Here is a 22,866-nt window from a genome sequence, read left to right as displayed (position 1 = left end):
ACACCTGAGTATACCATCAGCCATGCATTGTGGAATCTCAGAAAGGACTTCATAGAGGAGAGCTGGTCATGCTCTGTGATCTGTAAGTTGTTCTGCTTCTGAACTCTTGCTCTTCTCAGACGTTACCTTGGAAAGGAAATATTAAAATGTTAATTCAGTTGTGAGTGACTTTTGGACATTTGAGAGCAACATATAGTATAGATTAATACCATGCTTAAAAGTAAAGAATCAGCAGAAATTACTGCTTAGTAGTAGGAGCTAGAAAGTAAGAAGAAAAGTGAATGCCATCAGCTTATGGGATAGACATTTCTGTAGGAACTTGGATGTTAGTACTTTTTTTTAATGTGTACTATTACTTAAGTGAAGGTATTCATAAAGAAGCCTGGGAATAATTAAGGGAAATATAGGGGCAAAGCAGGGAAATAAATTCTTTTTGTATATTGTAGAGTCTATGGGTAGAGAGAACCACACTGATCTTGGTGCAGAGTTTACCTGGAATATCTCGTTGGTTTGAAGTGGAAAAACGTGAAGTGGTGAGTATGAGATTTTATCAATACATTTTGTGGATTGGTTTACTTCCTTAGTCAGATGTGGGCTGATTTTATTTGATGAACTACTTTAAGATTTGTTACCGTGTAATTTCGTTGTGCAAGGTCTCAAGCTGGCTACAACAAAATTATTTACGAAGTATTTTGAGTTTTCTGATTTCTCTTGTCTTGAAAAGTATTATTAAGAACGACCCTTATGATTAATTTAAACAGTTGAGGAAAAAAGAAGTTGAGAAAAATAATGGGCGCACCAAGAAAACACATTGTCGGCAAATTACTTTCTTAAAACTCAGAACGATGTAACATTTAATACTTAGAATATCTATAGCTTAATGTATCTGTTAGTATACTTGATAAGGAAACATTTTCCAAGCTCCTGTACTTTAATAAATGCCATGAGCTGCTCAGCAGAACCTGTAGGAATAGCGTCTAATGTAGCAATCTGTTACTGACACATTGTAATTACTTCTCCTTTCTTGTTATTATATTTCCTGGAAAATCCTTAAATACATTCCAATTGTATTCAGAGGAGGGCTTCTCCTATAAAGACTTCCAAATAACTGGTCAATTGTTGAGGCCAGGAGTACAACACCTATAATTATTTTCCTTCTTGTCAAAACCAATTTTACAATAATCCCTTTAAATATATGGATACCATAGTATAAGTGATTTTCTCTAAAACTCAGTTGTATTTTTCTTTCATAATAGCAACAAAATGTCATTCGTTCACCATCCTGATATTATCCTGTAGAAAATCAAAAATGGAGTTTAGTACAAATCAAAAAATTGTGTGTGACATGAGAAATTTTGTTAGTTGACTCTCTGAATCCTTACTAGGTTAATCTGAAGACCCTCAGTTTATTGTCATGTTACCATTATAGTCACCATTTCCTAAAGCTAACTGTAATAATTTTTCCTGGCCATGTACGAGATTATGACTCAGATTTGTGCTTGTATATTTGGGTAAATTAGAGCAGCTGCAGGCCTGTACTCTTCTCATTGTTTAGTTTTTTGTTTCTGCTGCAGTTTGTGCTACCTGTTAGAAAAGCTTTTGTTTCTGCTGCAGTTCAAGCTACTTGTGAGAAAAGCTTCCTCTCCCTCCAGAGACAGGGGGCACATCCTGCTCAAGGACTGCCCTTGACTGTAACTTGATCATCATCTCAGCTTAAAGCTTACATTCAAATTCCTTATTCATAATGTCTAGTTTTTGACTTCATTTTGGGTGGAGAAAGTAGGTCACCAATACTTAAACTCTGCTCTGTGCCCTTAATCTGGTGAAGCTCCCCGATCTCAAGCCCAGTTTAGGTAAAGTTACCAAGGACAGTTTAACCCTGAACTCCAGGATTCCACCACTGGCTGAAAGTAGGTGAATGTTTTGTAGAAAGAGCTGACTCATCTTTCAAGGTCAGATAATGAATATACAGTTGTTTGTTTTGGTCATTGATTACATGATAAAATCAAATCTCTCTGTGCACAGAGCGTATACTCATGGAGTGTAACCCAGGTGAGAAAAATATTCTGTCCTAGTACTCTAGAACATAGAATAACATTGTTTTCTTTTAAGAAATCAAAAATTAACCGTAATATTATTTCATCTTTCACCTGAAGATTAAGTTGTTTGCAGTGTTTCTCACTGTCCTTTCAGGTGGAAATGAGTCCCCTTGAGAATGCTATTGAAGTCTTAGAAAATAAGAACCAGCAGCTGAGAACACTGATTAGTCAGTGTCAAACTCGACAGATGCAGAACATTAACCCTCTCACAATGTGTCTAAATGGGGTCATTGATGCAGCAGTTAATGGTGGAGTTGCTAGATACCAAGAGGTAAGCAATTTATTTTCTGTTTATTAAAAATCCAGTTTCTTTCCTTGTACAGATGCAGCTCCTCTGTATGAAGTAAGGACAGAAAGTACTATATGAATAATAGTTATAATTATACCTATATTGCAGTTTTGGGTTAGGTGATATTAAGGATGTATAGTTTATTGAAACAACTGTTTTGCTGCAGATAGCACCATAAACTTATTCCAACAATGAATCAATTCATGATTACCTTACATTCTTCAGTGATTTGTATGGAGATTTTCAATTAAATAGTTAATTGTAAGTACATTCTTATAGTACATTGCCTATGCTAGGTCAGGAGCTACTTCTGGCCAAGCAGCAAATTTACTTTGTTGTGCTGACATTCTCATTTTTGTATACGTATATATATATAAAAAGTCCTCAATGATAAATTTATTATCTTGAAGAATCGTAATTTTCTAGATCCTTCTTGTTTCTCTTTTCCAAGTTTTAAGGAAAGCTATTTTCTCTGGGGGAAGAAAAATCTAGAAAAAAATTACATATAATTAAGAAATGTCTAACGCTGGATTTGCTCCCAAAAGTTGTTGGTCATTTTTATCGTTTCTGAATAACCTTAGGAGAACCGTAAGTGTTTGGGATGCTGTATTTGCACAAAGTTCTGTGGAATTTTGAAACCACAGTAAAAAGAAAGGATTTTTTTTTTCAGCCCAACTTGATCTTCCTCTTTCTCCATAGTCTGATGAAATACTTAAGTCTGCTGGTTGTTCCTTTGAAGATGTCACATTGAATAACATTCTGTCCACTTGTCTCGAAGGCTGTTCACTCAAAGGTGTTAAATTTGATAAAACTGCATCTAAATTAAACTACAGGAAATTGAATCTGGTATAGTGTTAGAATCTGTCATCAAAACTGCAGTGTTATGAAAATTGTGAGACTAAAGAAAAGCAGTAACATGTTTGATCTTTCCCAACTGCCTTTAAACAACAAAACTGTTTAACATAGTAAAGCACCATGAAGGGAGTCCCTGGAGAAATACAGTCATGTCAGAACTATGTCTGGTTTGAATTAACAGTGTCAGAGCTAGCTTAGTGTCTCTGCATAGCTCTCCATTTTTCACAAGCATGCTGCCTATTCCTTTCTTATTGCTGTTGTTAGCTGCAATTCTTGATCTCCTAGACAGTTTTTATGTCTCAATTCCCTTCTGCCCTCTGCCTCTCACTATATATTTAAAATAGAACTTTTCAGCAATTTGTGTTTTAAACATCAAAAATGCTAGCAATAATTGTGAGGCTTTTTTTTTCCCATTTCATGCTCATTCTTCTCTTTGCATGTCCCTTTTTCAGTCTTTTTATGTTTTCCTGTTGTTTTGCCAGTTCTTATCTTCTTCGGTGCCTGTTATCCTCTCCTCTGTAAATTCTTTTCCCTTCCTATCTGTTTCACTTTGCTTTTTTGTCACAGCATGAAATTTTGGAACTGAATCAGAGGAAGGCATATATTTATCTCCAGTTTTTACTGCTCCCCATATTTACAAATGCTTTTGCATAGCAAAGATTTTAAGAGCTAAAGCTGGATGGAGAACCTAGTAAGAAGTCTATGAGGGAAATGCTAAGACAGGTGCAAAAGGAAAACATAGCCCAGAGCAGCCACTATTATCCTCTCAACTCTATGGATAGAAAGCCACGTGTATGTATGTACAGATATATTTAGAGACACTTTTTGTGACAAATGCATTTTTAAAAGCTTTAGAAATCTTTCAAATGAGCTGCTGGGCGTTTTATTTACAGAATAATGTCAAGAATTGTAAACTTTATATAATCCCCTTGCAGGGTAGAATAGTCATTATGTTAAGAAAGATTCAATCATGAACAAAGAAGGGGAGTGCTATGACCAGACCATTGCTGTTGGGTAAAATGACTTTGGGGTATTATAGGTGGTGCAATTTGAGCACTGGAAATGAACTGGAAAGTCATGTAAGCTCATGAACATATCTGGATGTTGGTCAGATGCTCTTGAAGGGAGACGTATATCTTTTTGACATTAATGCCACTGTGAGTTCTTTAGAACATTATTTATATTGAGTGAATAAGAAGATAATGTCACAGCTCCAATACATATAATAGCATACAATTCCACACTGTTGTTGTCTTTAGATTTAAGAACAAGGAAGCTCACAGTATGAAAAGAGAGGAAAATCAAACTCTTTGTAATTATTTGAAACTTCTGTGTCACAATTATTGGGGAAGAGATATTTGGTTCAGGTAACCTGTGTTTGTCTTCAACTCTGATTTGCAGGTTTCAAAATTTGCTTCAGAATCTGTCCTGGATACTGAACAACTTGTAGCCTCTCTTGAGTGGCATTTATATTTTTTCTACCTATAATCTCCACCAATTAATATGGGATTAATTATTTAACATGTATTATCCATTATCGCAGTAGAAAGGAACTCTGAAAATATTTGAAAATATTATCTAGAAACTTGTTTTAAAAAAAAACCCAAACCCAAAAGAGTTATGTTTTTACTCACTTCGTGTTACTTTGTGATTTTATTCTGCTTAGGCATTCTTCATCAAAGAATACATCTTGAACCATCCAGAGGATGGAGAGAAGATCACACGCTTGAGAGAGCTGATGCTCGAGCAGGTACAGTGGGAAAGGGACTGACTAGGTGGCCTGCTCAGCTGTTTTAAGTAGACAGTAACTTTCTATACAAGCAGGTTTCTGGATCATGTTAATATTTTTTCTCTAGTCCTTTCCATCATCACCTTAATCACTTCAAACTATTCTAAATTAAAGATTGAATGAGAGGCCTGTTCTGTCATGCTCATACACAAATATTTGCACAACATATTTTATCACTACTACAGAATAAACATTATTTCATTGAAACATTTGATGGCTTCAGCAAATATTTCTTTGACATGTTTTACCAATATTACAGAACAAATATTTTCACTACAAGGTTTACCATAAAAGCAAAAAAGCATGAAAAATCTTATTGCAATGAAAGATATCTAACTGTAATTGGCAAAGTAGGTAGGCAGTAAAATAAATGCCAAGTGATTAAATTAAACAGAGAAGTATTATATGCATTATATGATTTTTGCATTATTTCTTCATTCATTTGTAAGACAATGACGTACTAGCCTCAAATATGAAGTATCTCCATTTGAAAATGCTGAAATTTTTTTTTTAATCAAAGATCTTATGAAGTATTTCAGCTTTTTAAACTGACAGGTACCTATCTTTGTTCTATGTAGCATGCTGAAATTTCAAATTTTATTCCTAGTTTAGGAAAAAAAGGTTAGAGTATTGGTATTTGGCAAGATGGGAATTCCACTTTTCATCAGCATTGTGGAATCTTTTTGGTCAGATCAGCTGAATGACAGATCCTCAGACAGTATAAGTCAGAATAGATTCACTGAGCTCACTTTACTTTCATTTAGATAATGTTTGGTAATTTACATTGCAATTTTTTCTTTTCAAGCTATAGTTAATCTCACTAACCTTTACAATGTAAAACTGGAGTTTATAACTTCCTGTAACAAAAATGTGAATTCCAAGCAATAGCAGTTAAAGCCTATCTGGCACCCGCAGATGATTTAATGTGGAGCATTCAGAAGTGCCGGGATGGCTGTGCACGTGGATGGATGTGCTGCAGTCCTGACCTTGGGTCAGTGATTCTGTGCAGCTGCATGCCTACTCACAGGCTGCCTGAAAATGTCAGCTAGTAGCTCTCATCCAAAGATATTACAACATACCGTAGCTATTTTGTTTTTAAGTTTGAGTTTATCTGATTCCTCATGTAACCAATTCAATATTTTGAATGCCTGTGGCCAAATCTGAACAAGATTAGAGTTTCAGTAATGTTATTCTGAAGCCTGTCATGCCTTATGTCAAGAATATACATAAAGCCACCTTTGACAGAGGTCTCTGGGGAGTTGGAATAGGAGAGGGGACCATGGACTTCCTTGCAAATGTATTACAGGTATTACATCTCTGGTAGATGTGGCTATTGCTGTTGTTTCATGCTTTTTACAACTATTCTTGTAGAAAATATAAGGTTTAATGCTGCTCCTTTGTAAAGCTGCTATTTAGCCAGGTTTTTCACTATATTATCCATAGTGATTTTTATATTGGAGTTGAATTTGCATAGGTGAAACTTTTGGGAAAGTTGAATAGTAAGTGGGAAGAGGCGTAAATCCTCTTGTGTATTACTGCTTTTGGTCTTAGGCCTTGTTTGATTACAGGTCTTTCAGGGATTTAGATTGATGCTCTTAAGGCAATGTGCATTTTGTTAGATTTTTTTTATTAGTATCCTAGTTGATGATGAAAGCTCAAAGAAAATGCATCAAAAATATTTTTCCCTCACTGCAGGCCCAGATTCTAGAATTTGGCTTGGCGGTGCATGAGAAGGTGGTGCCACAGGACATGAGGCCGCTACACAAAAAACTGGTGGATCAGTTCTTTGTGATGAAGTCAAGCTTGGGAATACAGGTACATGAGCAGTTGCATGGATAGACCAAGAGACCATTCAGCTGTACTAAGGACTGTTTCATTTTCCCAAGCAACAAACAGTGACATCTTTTGGTTGGTTGTCCACGTTGCAGCTTGTAGCCTTGCAGAATCACAAAGCGAACAGAAACATAAACTGTGCAGAGAAAAGTTGTCACATTTTACTATCAGCAGTGAAAGTTAAAATATTTTTCATCCTAATGATGAAGCTGATCCAAAATGCAGATGTAACTATTGAAATTACTATCTGTATCTCACAAAATGCTTAATGGTATTATGTTCATTTGAATTAATCTTCTTTTAATAACTTGCCAGGAATTTTCTTCCTGTGTACAAGCTAGTCCTGTTCATTTCCCAAATGGAAGTCCTCGTGTGTGCCGGAATTCCATGCCTGTTTCTATGAGCCCTGATGCTGCCAGGGTAATACCACGACGCAGGCAAGTTTAAAATACTAGTAACTGACATATTTTTGTTACTCATGGAAGATGACCCATAAAATACTTCTATTATGTGCATGCTTTCTTGTATAGTCTGCCTGAAGTATCTCCAGCCATGAATAGCTGGTACATATATTGTCTCTCTGTCTCTCTCTCTCCCCCCCCAACCCCCAAATAACTAAAGATTAATAAACATGTGCTGTTTATGCTGTTTTCCCATGAGAAGTTATGATTGACAGTTAGAGTTAACAATTTTGTATTTCCTTATTCTTATAATAGCCCCTTGAGTTACCCAGCTGTCAATCGGTATTCATCCTCATCACTGTCATCCCAAGCTTCTGCTGAAGTCAGCAATATCACTGGGCAGTCAGAAAGCTCAGATGAAGTTTTTAACATGCAGGTACAAATTATTGTCATTCTTCAAGCTATACAGAATATTTCTTACAAGGCTATTTAGTGAAGTAATGCTTCTGTTATTTAATTCAGAAATCTCAAAATTATTGCAGATACTTCTTTTAAAAAACAAGTTTTTAAATGGGCTGTTAACCTCATTAACTAAGAAATAACTTTTTATGTAACTGTTTCCTCTTGTTTAAATAGGAGCATTAATTTTTTACAAATGTAATAAGGAGCAATGAATGGACTATGATACAAAGTCATCTGACCTTACATAGACTTTTCTGTCCAGTTGTCACAGTGGAACGGAATTGTTTCACTGTATTAATTGCATTTATATTTATTTAATGTTTTACTACATTCTGTGTAATTAGTTTAATTCTCTTTATACTGGTTTGCTCTTTTGAAACACTGATAATCTATTTTAAGAAATTACAAGTTCTTTGTTCTAGTGAAAAGTATGCTATAAATTTTTGTTTTCCAAACTAGTAAGTGTGATGTGATAATAACAGCATCTCTTCTGTGTGCAGCCTAGTCCGTCTACCTCAAGCCTGAGTTCTACTCATTCTGCTTCACCTAACGTGACCAGTTCTGCTCCATCCAGTGCCAGAGGTCAGTGCTCATCTCCTGTGGTAAACTATATTAAATTATACTTGATACATTACACAGCTGAATGTCTGCATGATATCACTGGTCAGACATCAAATTTAGCCAATTATTTGAGGAATATGAATTATTGGGGACAGAGGATTTCTTTGTCATAAGCATAGAATTGAAATGTCTGTTTCACTGCATGAATTTAATCACTTGACACATTTATTTCTAGCCTCTCCTCTATTGTCTGACAAACATAAGCATTCCCGAGAAAACTCTTGCCTGTCTCCCAGAGAGAGGCCCTGCAGTGCCATCTACCCTACTCCTTCGGAAACTTCACAGGTAAGAAGTTTGTTGGGAGTCCTCAGAGCACAAATAAATCAGGAGACACATGCTGAACTTCGAGTGGATTCAGTCTCCTCATTGTTTTTAATTTTCAAGGGATTTTTTATGTTTTTATAAGCAAATACTCTAAAATATTTTACATGAAAGAGATGTGAATAGAATACATGATACTTGATCACATTTCTGCTTGATTTCCCTAGGTTTAGATCTGTTTCTATGCATTTACTCAATGCAGTGAGAGAGAGATGCAGAAACTTAGCAGATGACACAGCCTGCTTGTGTGGAACAACAGCATTTGTTCTATTTAGGGAACAAGAAAAAAGAAAGAAAAACTGTTGTTGTGGCAGTTATCCATGTTGACTTCCCCTTTATTTCTTCTGAGAAAGCTAATCCTAGCCACTGTGAGATAATAACCCATTCCATATGGCAATTCCTATTTTTCAATGTAGTTTCAGAAAAAAAGGACAGACATTTTGTTACTCCAGTGAAAAAAATGAATTGTGTTCTTACCTTAAAATACTGTTATATAGGTCTTTATGAAATGCGTTTCTTTTGGGTATTCTGAAATGCAAAATGAGCTTGGCGAGCTGGCTGATATTGAATTCTTATTTCATCTTTTCTTATTAATGGACCTATTTTCCTAAAGTGCTTTCCTTTAACACAGTTGCTGTTTTAATCTCTGCCATCACACAATGCACCTCTTGCTGAAGCTGAGAAAGATGAGAACATAAGTACAGTGTTAAAGGCGCTCCTTTCAACACTCATTTCTACCAGAAGTTTTGCCTCTGATAAAAACCAATTTGCTAGTCCAGGATCCTTTATTTTAGAAATTATTTATTGGTTTCTCATTAGTTCTTTTCTTGTCCCTTGTTTCTTCAATTATTGAATTGGCTCTTGATTTAATTTTTTATTTCTTTTCTGTTTAAGTCCTCATGCTATTATCTGAAGGCTTAAGAAGTAATACCAAAGCTTAGCCAGATTTAAGGACAGTTCTACTTACAGTAGATATATCTACTGGGCACTTTCTCAGTGGTAGTGGAGCCAAAACAGCATACAGGAAAGACCAGGAGATATTCTTTAAATAAAGCGGTTTTACAGTTTGCCGCAAAGAAAAATTATCCCATTTTTGCTCCCAGACTACAAACTCTTGCTTTGCCAAGTGGAATGCGACTTCTATCCCCCATTCTATCCGAGATTCCATAAGGGAGGCTGAGGAGCTCGTAGGCCCAGTCTCCGCTCTCTCTGAGACTCGCCCAGCAGGAAAATCTCCCAATCTGTCTCTACCCTCAGTGTCCCATGAGAGGGTAAGTAGAAATTAACTTGCTCATACAGTGAAGTATGTTTCAAAGGTGAGAAGGTCTGACAGTTTCTTTCTGCCCTTATAACCAGAAATGAAGATATATCTTTCTGGGGAAAGGTGAATTTCTTTCTCTGGTGCTCTGTTCCCATAGCAGTAAAAATGGACTGTGATTAGAAACAAAATCCTGATTCTTTGCCTTCTGATTAAGAATGGGAAAAGAAATCGTCAGGACCATTGTAAGGAGATATCTTAGAGATGCCTGCAACTCTAATTAGAATTTATCTGCTCAAACTGTTCCTCGTCCTTTCTACTTTTATTCTAATACCAGTTAAATTTCAGCTGTCTTGGTTGGAGCTTCACGCTAAGTTAAAGAGGAAAGGACCACCCATTTATGAAAGACTTTGTTACAGCTTAATGAAAGCAATTTTCACATTAGTGTTTCAGCTGGGAAAGATGAGATGCACAGGCAAATTCCTGCACTTGAAGTCCTTTCAGGTCATAGCTACCTTATTTAAGGAAGTTTGATGGACTTCATAGAACAAGACCACAGCAATACTGCATCCACTTCCCTCATTGAAATTGATGCTCAAGGTTATGTACAGCTGTTTTCAGTCAACATCCATTTGTGCTTGCTTTGTGGTCTCTGGCTGAATGATTGTACAGTGTCTCTCCAACTCTTCCCATACTCTGAAGAGGAATGCCTGCTGTCATTGACTGGTCAACAAGCCTCCTTAGTTTTTGCACTATTATTCTTCCTAATGAAGCTTTTAAAATTTCACATTTTTGGGGTTTTCATTTGTATGTCATTAAACATCCTGTGATTGCTCTTGTTCTTTCACATGGTTTTAAATTTCATTCTTTTAGTATGTCCTTGTTTCTCTGTATTTCATTCAGCTTTTGTCTCTTTATCTCCTCCAATTTCAGTTGCTTTTTCAGCCTTTGCTCTTCACAACAGAAAACAGACTTAAACATTTGCGCACCACATCCTAGTGCACTGCAGAGTTGGTAGGGGGTGACAATTCAATCCAGATCAGGCAGTAACGCCTTTTTTGTCACATTAAAGTACATATGTAGTTTCACCACTTCAGTTTAGTGGTAACTTCAGGAAAACAGTTATTTCCTGACCCATTATGACTCTAATATGACATACGGCAAACACAGTGTAGCTCAATGTCTACCAAAGAATTCTCTCTATGAGATGTTTAAAGTCCAGTTGAATTGGGCAACTATTTGTTCCTCACTTTGTAACATGGAGCTAAAACATGTTAGATCAATGAAGATTACTTTGCAGCTGGGTTTGCCATCTTGTGGAACCACAGCATGTTTACCAGTTTTGCATGGTCCTCTGTGAACAGTGGGAAGAGATAAAATACTAGGATTTTATCTGGATTGCAGTGATTTTCTGTTCTTGCTTTTAAGAAAAAAAAAAACAAAACCAAAAAAACCCAAACCAAAACAAAACCCCCAAACAAACAAGTAAGAAAAAAAAGAGTAAAGTTTATCTTGTTCTCATTTCCTCTGGAAAGTACATCTGAATTACTTGTAGGATTGACTGTCTGCTGTTTACATTTGCTATCAAGACAAACCAGTGACTATGGATTATTTGAAAGCTGCCAAAAAAAGTAACTAATGGAATTTTAAAATTGGTTCATAAATTTACTGTGATTTTTTAAATAAATGAATATTCAGAAAAGGAAAGATGAACACACTTTATGGGTCAGCTCTTATCTACTAGAGAAGTAAGAACACTGCTACCAAAAAAGTCAGGGTTGGAAAACAATACACAAAACTTTTCTGAGGTAACAGCCATAACTTGCATATTGTCAAACATTACACCTTATTCAGATCTTGATTCTGTAATGAAATTTTTGCAGATCTGTCCCTCTATTTGTTTCATAATCTGTCAAGATACCACTTGAAGAATGAGCTTTATTTTGGTTTTTGAGGTGCTGGAAACTGTCAGAACTCAGTAGATAATAATCTTCCCTCTGATTTCAGTGTGTACAGTTTTCAGAAAACTAGTCTACTCCCTTTCTGTATACACATACTTTTATTAAACTGTTTAGGTTCTTAGGTCTCATTTATCAATCTACCTCCAAAATAGACCTGTGTAGTAGGGATAATAATAAAAATATATTTGTTTTCTTAAAAGCTACCAAAATACAACAGCAGCTATATGTAAACCATGCTGTTCTCAATTTACAGAGAATGCTGTTCAATCATACTGGAGATGGTGCTTTGCCACGAAGTGATTCCAATCTGCCTGGCCCTGACAAAGGTGAGCGGAAATGCTGCAACATACCAATCTTGGAAGCAACGAAAATTTAATTAACCCCTCACGTTCCTGTAGAATACCAATTCTTTTGAGTACATACTGTCATCTCCACGTGTCAAAACATTCTAACTGACTAAGTAAATTATGCGAACAATCTTTAAGTTTCAATATAGTTTGCCAAAAAGAGGAGAACATGGTGTTTGAATGAAGCGTTGCACTCAAAAGAAGCCCAGAAATTTGCAGGAGTGGGTGATGGAGCAGCAGGTTGCAGCCTGCTGCATGTGAGAGCTGTCTTTTCTGCTTCTCAAGAGAGATAAATGGGGCAATGAGCTAACTTCTGGAGACTGGGGCAGAGAAGCTAAAGAGTTGGGAAGTTGGTACCTGCAAGTCTTCGTTACCAAATATAGATCAGTGTGCTTTTGTTACACTCTCACTGAAAAGAGCAATTTTTGGTTTGTTGATTTTTGGGTATTTTTTCTTTTAATTACAGTAAATGAGAAATGTATACATTTCTGTAGACAAAATATTGCCTTTCATAATTTTGCACATGGGGAAATCCAATATTGTTGGCATAGTTATTGTGCCACGATTTCATTATGAGCTTCACATCCATAATATGCTCCATCATTTCATTATGGAACCTTTGTGGTATGCTGAATAAAGGATACAGTTCAATAGGTATATATTTGAAGAATATACTGTAACAAGAACTGACCAGGAAGCAGATTTTCTTCAATAAGAGCTGATTTTTTAGGTATTTTTGTGTCAAGTTTTTATAAAAGCTCAGGTGGAATTTTTCACAGGACTGAAAATCATATGAAATAATTTAACATGGAAATGACAAAACTTTTCCACTGGCCTATGCAGCCAAATAGATCACAGAATTGTTAAAATATTATCTTCTGGAGGTTTTAGGAGTCCAAAGAACTGACTGCTAAATGACTTAAAAGAAAAAATTGGTTTGTCAAGAGATTCAGGCATTTGAAGTACCTAGGTCTGGTGCCAAGTGGTTTTTAGGATGAGGGCAAAGCCATACTGCTAGGTGACAGCTTACAATAAAAAGCAAAGACTGTATTGAATATTTTGGCAATAAAAAGCAAAATGATCCTCTAGAAAATAGATTATTCTGTGCACTGTTCCCAGGGTCAACTAATGTGCATTTATACTGTAACAATATTGTTACAGATATGTAACCAATATAATTTGTACTATACTTACTGTATTAAGTCTGGTGTATAGTGGGGTTGCAATCCTGAGAGCTCTCAGTGTTGCTATAATAGCAGTAATTGATGCCATCAGTTAGCAATAAAACTTTGCTTTTTGTTTCATCTTTGGAAATAAGCACAGGATCCTTGCATGTGATTCTCTACTCACAACTGAAACAAACAAACTAGAAGGAAACTGTCACAGCAGGGCATGATGTTTGAGGCTTTGAAGATGTTTTTGGGGAGTGAAGGGAGAGGTGAAGGGGGAGGTTTCGAAGCCTTTTTTTTCCCACTTTTTTTTTTTAACAATAAATGTAATGAAAGATGTGTGTTTCAAATGAGCTTTTGTCCTGCCCATGTTAAATGCCCTGTCTATCTATGTGGCTTCTTTCCAATATTGGTGACTTCTTGATAACATGAGATAATCCAGTTCTATCAAGGAAGCTGTTCCAGACGTTATGCGATCATTCAGTTAAAGTCATGGAATTTGGTAAAGCTAAAGCACAAAGAAATACTACAGCCAATTTTATGCATGTCAAGGTGATAGTCAATTTACATGATTAAGCAGAGATCCTTGACCACGGATACAAACAGCGCATAGAAATTTTCTCAGTCTGTGATAATTTCTTAATTTGATTTTTTTTTTCTGTCAGATGCTTTTAATTTCTTCCAATTTTTACTCCCTTCATTTTATGTAGTCTATGCAGGCAACAAAAGACTGTTAGCATGGAAAGTTTTATGAAGAAGATTGATTGGAATTTGGCAAGTTCCTTTGTCTAGTCCCTTCTGTGTATAAAATGAGTTAATGGAAATAGTCTGTTCCCCTTTGCCTGGAAACCTCTAAATAGGAGTCTGGTGCAAAGATAAACTGATTATATTAACAGGCTTCAAGCTTATCTCCCTTTGTGGCTGGATTTGCAGTGCACCAGAATGCTATCTCAGCTGTTGCTGTTGATGGCCCCCAGTGCTGTACAGTCACAAACTGACCTGAGGGCCAGATGCATACATCAGGCAACTAGGAGACTGACAGCTGTTATTTAGGAGCTTTGCAAGTGGTGATGTAATCACTAGGGCTTTTCAGGCATGCTTATTAAGCTGTTTATCATTTTCACTCTGTGTATTCTTACCCTCCTGGATAAAGGCAAGTCAGAGAACTGGAATTGTTGATGCCTGTGACAGCTTTTTCATTCTCTTCCAGCTGTAAACACCACCCCAAGCAGCTGGAGCCTGGATAGTGGGAAGGAAGCCAGAAACACATCAGAAAGTGGAAAGCTTATATCTCCTCCTGTACCACCAAGACCTGCACAGACTGGTGAGTTAATGGACATTTCAGGCAAAGCTCCAGTACTTTAAGGATTCTTTCCACTCTGATTAATGTTTAATTTCTTGGGCAGGTTAGCTTATTATTTGATTTCTTACATGAAAGGCTGTAGAACTGCCTCTGTGGGTATTTTAATCTTGTTAATGTTCTCTGAAGTACTCTGTTTCCAATGCTCTGCCCCTTCACTTAATGACTGAGTAGTTTCAGACAGTTCATGCTAGTACTAGGGAGTATGATCAAATTTAGTCGTTTGATTTTATGATAAATGGAGGTTAGCAATCAGAAATGTTCATTAACCACAAAGAATCTTACTGACCAGAAAATGCACAGCAATCATGCGGGTACATGAGTTCTGTTACTGTAACCGATTTGCCTTTCAAAAGATTAATTTTCATTTAAAGAAAAGGCTGCTTGAGTGATACTAACAATATAATTGTTCTCAAGGGTGTGAATACACTTTTTGCATATTAGACTTATGCCTCAGAGTATGTCCAGGCATGTTTCCAGTATATTTGCAGGTAAATGTTTGATATATTATTTATTGGTTTTTTTCTTATTTGACATATATATACCTAATATATTTCTGAAGAAAAAAGTGAAAAGTTGTAATACTGACTCTTTTTTTTAATTCTTTTATCATTTGTTAGGATATAAACCAATATACAGCAATGTCAAATTTGTCAGAAAAGGCAGATGCAGAAATTTCTTATACTTGGTTGTACTGCAAGATCATCCTGAGAACAAAGTAAAATAAATAAAATCTCCAAAACTATTTACAACCATCAGGAAAGTACCTAGAGGGAACGAGAGATAATGTCTATGTATCAAATGATCTCCTATCCACTTAAAAAGATTTCTTAGTGAAAATTGTAATGCCAAGAGTGCACTGAAATCTTTCTAACTTTACAGCATCACCAGCAAGACACATAGCCTCTGTTTCCCCTTCTCCTGCTGGCAGATCACCAATGAAGGTAATATCTTATTGCAGTGAATTGCCTTTGTGGGACAGATCTTGGGTAGATAGTATATATTTAATGTACCTGATTTGGGATTAAATTATATATTCTTTTTATTATCATATACCTATACAAAAACCATTCACAAGAATAAGTAGCCATAATAATTGCAGCAACTCTGAAGATTTTAAAAAATGCAGGCAAGAAACCTAATCCTCAGAATCTTTAGCCTCTCAATATCAGGCTTCTCACTTACATGGGTAATCAAGCTCACCAGAGTCAGTGGACAGATGAGGGAGTAGGAAATACATGTAAGAGGTGTCCAGTGGTCCACCTACTCCAGAATTCTGTCTCCAACAGTGGAAAAAGGAAAGATGCCAGCTAAGGAGAACCTGTTGTGCAACCCATTCCTCTTATACCTCCAGCATTCCAGGCTGTTAGATTAGAGGGTATGTTAGAGAGTAACCCCTGCTTCAGTCATTTTAGTGTCCATTTCCTCTGTGGAATGATCCAGGGAGGTTGTGTAAGAAGTTGGAAGTACTTTGACATCTGCTAGTAGGATACATTAAGCAATAGGCTGTGAATAAGCATTGGTTGTTCTCTAGCAGTTAAACACCCAAAGCAATTGGAGATCCAGGCTAAACTGAGTAGGTTTACTTTCTATTTCAAGATATTTGAATGTGTCGGTACCCATATATTGGTACCCACTTTTTTGCTGGAAAACTTGACTCAGAAATCTGTGTATTCCACAGCACTGGAGGACATGAACATGCAGTCTGCTTATTCCATGCAAACCCCAATACTGACAGACTGCACATTAGTCTTGGGCATAGCCTTTACCACACCATTGAAGCAGAGATAATTCTGCAGTTAGAAATACTAGAGTCAACAATGTGGAAGGAGAGCAAATAGAAAGGAGCATGACTGGTGCTTCAGGCACTCAGGTGCAAGGGCAGAGGGAGACAGCCCTGCCAAAATGGCCCCTTAGCAACCCAATGCCTAACTAATGCTACAGAGGTACAGATTACCTGAGGAGGAAAGTGGCACCCCAAAATATTTTCTTTCCCCTTGAGGTCCCCAATCACAAGTCCATAGTCATGCTCCTGTTTGTTTTCCCATAAGCCTGTAACATTTCTACTTGTGACTGCACAGTGGTCCAAGGTCAACATGGAGCAGTTGGCCAGCAGAGTGCCCATAGTCCTATTACAATAGTGTCCCTTCTGCTGAAGTGAGCACCAATCCCAGGTTTTGTGCTAACTGCTTACTAGGAAGCTCTTTAGAGCATTAGGATCTGTACAAAGACGTCTGACTTTCTTTTTTGCCTGAATGGACTTGGTTCTGATGATTTTTAGGGATGTTTGAAGTTTGTCCTAGCATTTTCATTCTAGAGGTCTGGACAGAATTTAAGCATTTTACAGACAAAGTCTGGATTGCTGCTTGGGAGAGGAATGCTGGCCCAAAATACTTCTGAGAGCTGCTGGATCTCACTTTGAGCATGAATTTCCAGACTCTATTGGTGTCTAAATTGTTACTTGCTACTGGTGAAAGCAGGCTGTACTGCTGTCAGGAAGCAAGTGCTTACCCCTACCAGCTTTACACATACTTGCTCTTCTTCAGAATGACAAAAGCAAAGGTCCTAAATCTTATCTATGGTCACTTAATCCAAGTGTCAAGTGTTCTTGGAAATTGAGCCAAATATATAATTTACTTGAAAACCTTGACCCTGGATGTTTGTGGGAGTAGGAGCGCAGCTGCAGCCTCCTCACATGCAGAGGAACGGAACATGAAACAAGTAGTTAAACAGGCTCCTCAAAACGACTGAAATGTCTTCACCACGAACTGAGCTTTAAATAAAACTTGCTCTGCTTTGCCATAGCCATATACAGGGCCTTAATTTTTAGCTTGTGTTCCAGCAGTGTGCTTCCAGAGAAGGTCATCCTAGTATACAAAACCCACTGATCTTAATTAAATATTTTTTCCCCATTGATTTCAGTGTTCTGTGGATCCAGTCCTAGATGGATAACTAAAATTATCTCAACAGCATAAAGTCAGTGTAGCCAGCTCTATACACCCCTGCCCCTCTCCTCTTTCCCTACTCCCATCCTTTTTGCATGGCTCACACTCTCACCTTAAGCTGAGCAGCTGAGCACCAACCAGTCTAACAACAACTAGAGTGAGAAATTAAGTCTGGATTGTCTCAGATGACTCCAGTCAAAATTAGATATGTTGCAACAACTTTTCAATTTGGACAGTGGGGGCTAACCTTTTACAATTTTCAGTTGAAGTTGCTTCACTGGAATAGGATTGCTTGATGTTTTTAGGTAGGCCTTTATTGTCCCTGCCTTTTATTTTTTGTCAGCGCTGTTGTTGCTGCTTGGGCCCTCAGCTTCCTTTACCTCACCATCCCCAAGAGGCCTGCGAGGCTGCTGATGCAGCCCCTGGCCACCTTTGCCCTTGTCTCTAAGGTGGTGTGTTGTGTTTGTGTGTCCGAGGAACATCTGGGAGATGGGGGAGAGGAAGGATGGAGAATCTGCAGATAAAAATGCTGTCTGCAGCAGCAGTGATGCCTTCACCTCCTGCCATCCTGCTGCTGCTGCTGAAGGGGAGCAGGAACAGCAGCTGAAGGGGGCTGGCCCCCAGCAGCAGCTCTTACCTTGACACCTGCTTTGGGCTTCCCCTCCAACGTTGATATTATGATGCACTCGGAAATGATGCCACGATGTAAATGCACTTCTCACTGCATGATGATGCACTAAAGCTGTGAGGAAAAGCTTTGGAAACTGAATTTGGGATATGAGAGCCTGTAATAGCAGCAGTGGCTGGGCTGCAAGACCTGCGCTTTGGCATTAGGGGGCAGGACACCCCCGGTATTCCCTATGCCAAGTGATGCATTCCACTTGCAGCTGGGAAAACTAAGAGTGCATTTTAAAGGCTTCCAGATTTTTCCAGTGTACTATGATACTAAGATAACATTTAAATGCAGTTTTACTTCCACTTACATGAATTACTGGCATGACCACTATCTAAGATGTACCCAGGCACTATTGAAATGAGCTTTTTATTTGTTTCTTACTAAATCTTGATTAAACACGGGCACATGTTTATCAAAGCTCAGAGTCCATGCACTGTATCTATGTATGTTTTCAGTCTTAGCACAGAAACGCTCTCTCTCATATACCCCAAGTAAATTCTTCTTCCACCCTTTTTTTGAGCAGGGCTCTGTGCAATCATTCACACCATCTCCAGTGGAGTATCATTCCTCGGGGCTTATATCAAACTCTCCAGCACTGTCAGGGAGTTACAGCAGTGGCATCTCTTCGCTCAGCCGATGTAGCACATCAGAGACATCAGGCTTTGAAAGCCAAGGCAGTGAACCAGCAGTGACTGTCCCAAGCTACAGCGTTTCTGAGGAGCCTGTGAGAAAAGAAAGCAAAACCCCGCCACCCTACAGCGTGTACGAGCGGACTTTGAAACGACCCGTTCCTCTACCTCACAGCCTCTCCATCCCACCCGCCACAGACCCACCAGCACTGCCACCCAAGCCACAGCTGGTTCGGCCAAACAACCTGGAAAACAGCAGCAGGAGGACTGAGCAGGTTCCCCGGCCCAGGCCTCTGCCCCGCAAAGTCTCCCAGCTATGAGAAGCCACTTTTATATTTAATTGCAACCAATTCTTTACTGTTTAAGAAATAATATTTTTTAAAAATGGTAAAACTGGTTTAGTTAGGCACTTTAATATTTTGCCCACCTTTTCTTTTGAGTAATTTTGAAATGCTTATTAATATTATGTTGCACATTTGAAATGAAATTACTAATTTAGGTTGCCAGATATTATAGGAAGCATGAATGAGAGGATTGTTGTTTTTTTTTTTAATTTTATGGTGGTGAATACTGATAAATGCTTTTATTTGTACATTATTTTTATTTAAAAAATTAAATCTAAAACCCTACAACTCTCATCTGAGTGAGCCGAATGCTTCTTACAAAATGCAGAATATACTGACTGGATCTTTACTACTAGAGATAAATGCACGCTTTCTAATAAGGTAGTCCGTAGACTAGGTTGTTTCTGCAAATAGGCTGAAAGTCGTTTCTCTTATGAACAGATTGGTCATTTTAAATGTATGTGGAAAAACTGGGATATAATGCAAGTTATACTGCAGAGAACTGTTGTAAGAATGTGGTTTGGAATTTTTGAACACACTTATGTTATTTTTAAGATGGATAAATACCTTCATTTCATTCAGTGTACAGCACCATTCTGGTGAATCCTAATAAGCTTTTGTGCCATTAATGTATTATTGTACCTGACACATCCTTTTTCTTTTTGAGGTGCAATTTACTTTTATTCTTCCAGTAGATGTACTTTTGTTGTTTTAGTTTTGGGGTTTTTTTAAAGTGAGCAGTTTGCTAGTGGAGGCTCTCTGCTTTTTTTTAAAGTTCACCCTAGAATACAATCTACATATGAAATACGTACCAATGAATTGTTTGTTTAACTTGTGTACAAGAATCAGTACTGACTAGTACCAAGGCAATTCACTAAATGAACAAATTTTTAAAAATACAAATTGCTGGTTATTGATCCATACATTTCAAAAGCTAATTGCAAATATTCTTAATAATTTTGTAAAAATCTGGCAAAAATTCTGAACACTTCTTTCAATGTGTATGTGCCGTTGGAGCCAGGTTTTGGATTTGCTTTTTAGCTTGAGTTCATCACCATGATCTTTATTGTAGCAGAACGGTGTTTGGCCTTAGGTTGTATTTTGGTGACTGGCATCTGAAGAGCTTTAGAAAGCTAATGCCAACATGTAGGAATATGGAGGGGAAGGGAAAAAAAGCACCTTCTGTATGTAGTTTTTGTATCCTCTTTCTTTTACTGACTGTTTAAATGTGCTTGGGAACAGATGTGTGAACTGCATTTTAAATCATGCTGTTAAAAATATTCTCCCTCTTTTGTTGGGAAACTGATGTTGATTTTAGCTGTGTTTGATTTGTTGATAGTTTACTGGAAGAAAGTGACCACTTTTTTATATTCTCTCAATTAAACCTTCAGCAGTTACAAGCTGTTGATGGTAGTAATAGAGGTTTTCTATAATAAATGTTCCAGTATTTTTGTACATAATTGGTAAATTTTAATAAGGAGTGTACCATTATGTGAAAAAGAAGCAAACAGTTGTGTATGCAGTAAGATTGTTATAATTATGCCAAATACTTTATGTATGGAAAAAAGAATATTTGTAAATATGTGCTTTTAACAATAATTCTGCCATATTGACTTTACAATTTTGAATGTCAGAGAAAATAATATATGTTAAAATATTTATGTTTTAGTGAAAGTATTCATAACTTGAAGAGGAACATATGAATTTTAGCTTTTTATCTTGCTGATTTCAAAGTCTGAAATTCCTTGAACTAGCTCTTGCTTTCTTCTATAACAGTTTTGTGTCTGTAACCACATCATAAAAGCTGTAGAAGGCTACATATTTATGCTGATATAAAGAATTAATGCCTGAAATTTAAACAAGGTGTCACAAGTAAGATAACAAAACTACTTTGATTTTTTTTTTCCACCTATGTAGTTTAATAGATTTTGTTGACTAGTGCTTGAGCACAGTATGAATCAGTGTTATCTGCTCCTGAAGCCATTTTTTTTATTTCTGGCAGTAAAGAGAGTTGATGACTTCATCATTTGCGTGTATTACTGGTCAGCTTTGCAGCAAAACATTTCAAAAGTCTCTGTTTACCTAGACACTCATATTGGTTGCTGCGTAATGTTAATATGGAATAAATGAACTTGATTAATCTTTACAGTACTTGTTTTCTGCAGAATGAGAGATTATAGTTGAGTTTGTCACAGAGTGAAAGTTCTGAATCCTTGTCTTGCTAAATCCTTTTTTTTTCTGTTAACCATCTCCTGATGGATTGAGTTTTCTCCCTATTTGGATCCGTAATTGCTTTGTGAGACAAGGTGGAGAGTATTGACCTGCTCTTCTGAACAACCGAAGAACATAAAACTAGGGAGTTCATTGTAAATTAACCTGCATGAGTGCTCTGTTTTTATAACCATGACATCAGGAATACTCTGAACAATAGCAAACAGTGTAAAATTGACAGAGAACTCTAAAACTGAGTTGACACATTTTCTGCTTAGCCAGTTTTGACAAATTGATTTTGTAGATCAGCCTTTCAACCTGATTACTTATAAAAAATGTAGTACAAAATTTTGTTATGTATGTTGCAACACCGAGTGCTTGAAAACCTAATGTAAATAAAGGTCTTGTTTGAATTTTATGTGTTAGTCATAAATACAATTTTAGCACTTTCTGGATGACGATGAGTAATTCAGAAGCTCATCTAGGAGGACTGTGCTGGTTTAAGAGTTAACCAGCAGGGGAAATGAACTCAACTCAGAGGAGAGATTATAAGTCAGAATAACAATTTATTAAAATAATACAGTAAGTACAATCATACAAACAAACAATTGGTCTCAACCCACAAAAACCCAAATGTATAACCCAGTACCCTGGGGCCTGAACAAAGTGGTGTTCCTTGGGCCCTGCTTGAGTCCAAAGTAAAGGGAGAGGGGAAGAACCTGCTGGTGGGAGAGCTGCTGCAGTCTGGCCGGAACTGGTGATCGCAGTCCAGTGGTGGTCTAAGTCTGGTTGAGAGCGATGAGATGCAGCCGTCCTCTGGATCCCACGAGTGGGTTCAAAAATGTTCCAAGACTCCAAGATTATATATCCTCCAGTTCAGGCAGGAATGTTCAGTGCTCCCCTCAGGGTGGGGAGTTCCACAAAGGGTGTGAGGACAGGAGCATCCTCCTATCTCACAGGGCTCTTGACACCTAGTTTATAGCCTGAGGAGTCAGGCTCTATGGACAGAGGGTGCGAATAGTCTATTGACAACAATAGTCTAGTTTCTGGGAAATGACATGGAAGGCTATAGAATACACAGTTTTGGGTTACACCCATACATGATGAACTGATCTCAGCTGTCCTAACTAGGACAAGGACCTATGAGAATAAGTTGCTGTTACTACTCTATACCTTGAATGTTAGCCAATTTATGCATAATAGGTGAGATGATCTTGTATTCAAATACCAGCATCTCAAATATAATATCTTTGAGATGCCACAGAAGCATCCACGAACTCGCCTGGCTGTCTTTAC

General features: G+C 37.3%; 1 protein-coding gene across 5 annotated transcripts in view; it reads left to right on the top strand.

The window, feature by feature from the left end:
- DOCK4 (dedicator of cytokinesis 4) overlaps positions 1 to 21,988 on the top strand; it is a 245,517-nt gene extending 223,529 nt beyond the window's left edge. For 3 of the 5 annotated variants that reach the window (XM_051795356.1, XM_051795355.1, XM_051795359.1), the window contains 13 exons: positions 447 to 533; positions 2,194 to 2,370; positions 4,910 to 4,993; positions 6,728 to 6,847; positions 7,181 to 7,302; positions 7,582 to 7,702; positions 8,229 to 8,310; positions 8,525 to 8,634; positions 9,774 to 9,941; positions 12,143 to 12,215; positions 14,616 to 14,729; positions 15,648 to 15,709; positions 18,910 to 21,988. In XM_051795356.1, the coding sequence (XP_051651316.1) occupies positions 447 to 533; positions 2,194 to 2,370; positions 4,910 to 4,993; positions 6,728 to 6,847; positions 7,181 to 7,302; positions 7,582 to 7,702; positions 8,229 to 8,310; positions 8,525 to 8,634; positions 9,774 to 9,941; positions 12,143 to 12,215; positions 14,616 to 14,729; positions 15,648 to 15,709; positions 18,910 to 19,335 (1,746 nt within the window). In that variant the 3' untranslated portion in view covers positions 19,336 to 21,988. The remainder of the gene's footprint in view (positions 1 to 446; positions 534 to 2,193; positions 2,371 to 4,909; positions 4,994 to 6,727; positions 6,848 to 7,180; positions 7,303 to 7,581; positions 7,703 to 8,228; positions 8,311 to 8,524; positions 8,635 to 9,773; positions 9,942 to 12,142; positions 12,216 to 14,615; positions 14,730 to 15,647; positions 15,710 to 18,909) is intronic. The other 2 variants (XM_051795358.1, XM_051795357.1) reach the window with 1 other exon arrangement.
- The last annotated feature ends 878 nt before the right edge of the window (positions 21,989 to 22,866 follow it).

The sequence above is a fragment of the Manacus candei genome, unplaced genomic scaffold (assembly GCF_025592945.1).
Source record: "Manacus candei isolate 608988 ecotype Guabito, Panama unplaced genomic scaffold, ASM2559294v1 h1tg000043l, whole genome shotgun sequence".
Classification (NCBI taxonomy): domain Eukaryota; kingdom Metazoa; phylum Chordata; class Aves; order Passeriformes; family Pipridae; genus Manacus; species Manacus candei.
This window is presented reverse-complemented; position numbering and strand designations above follow the sequence as displayed.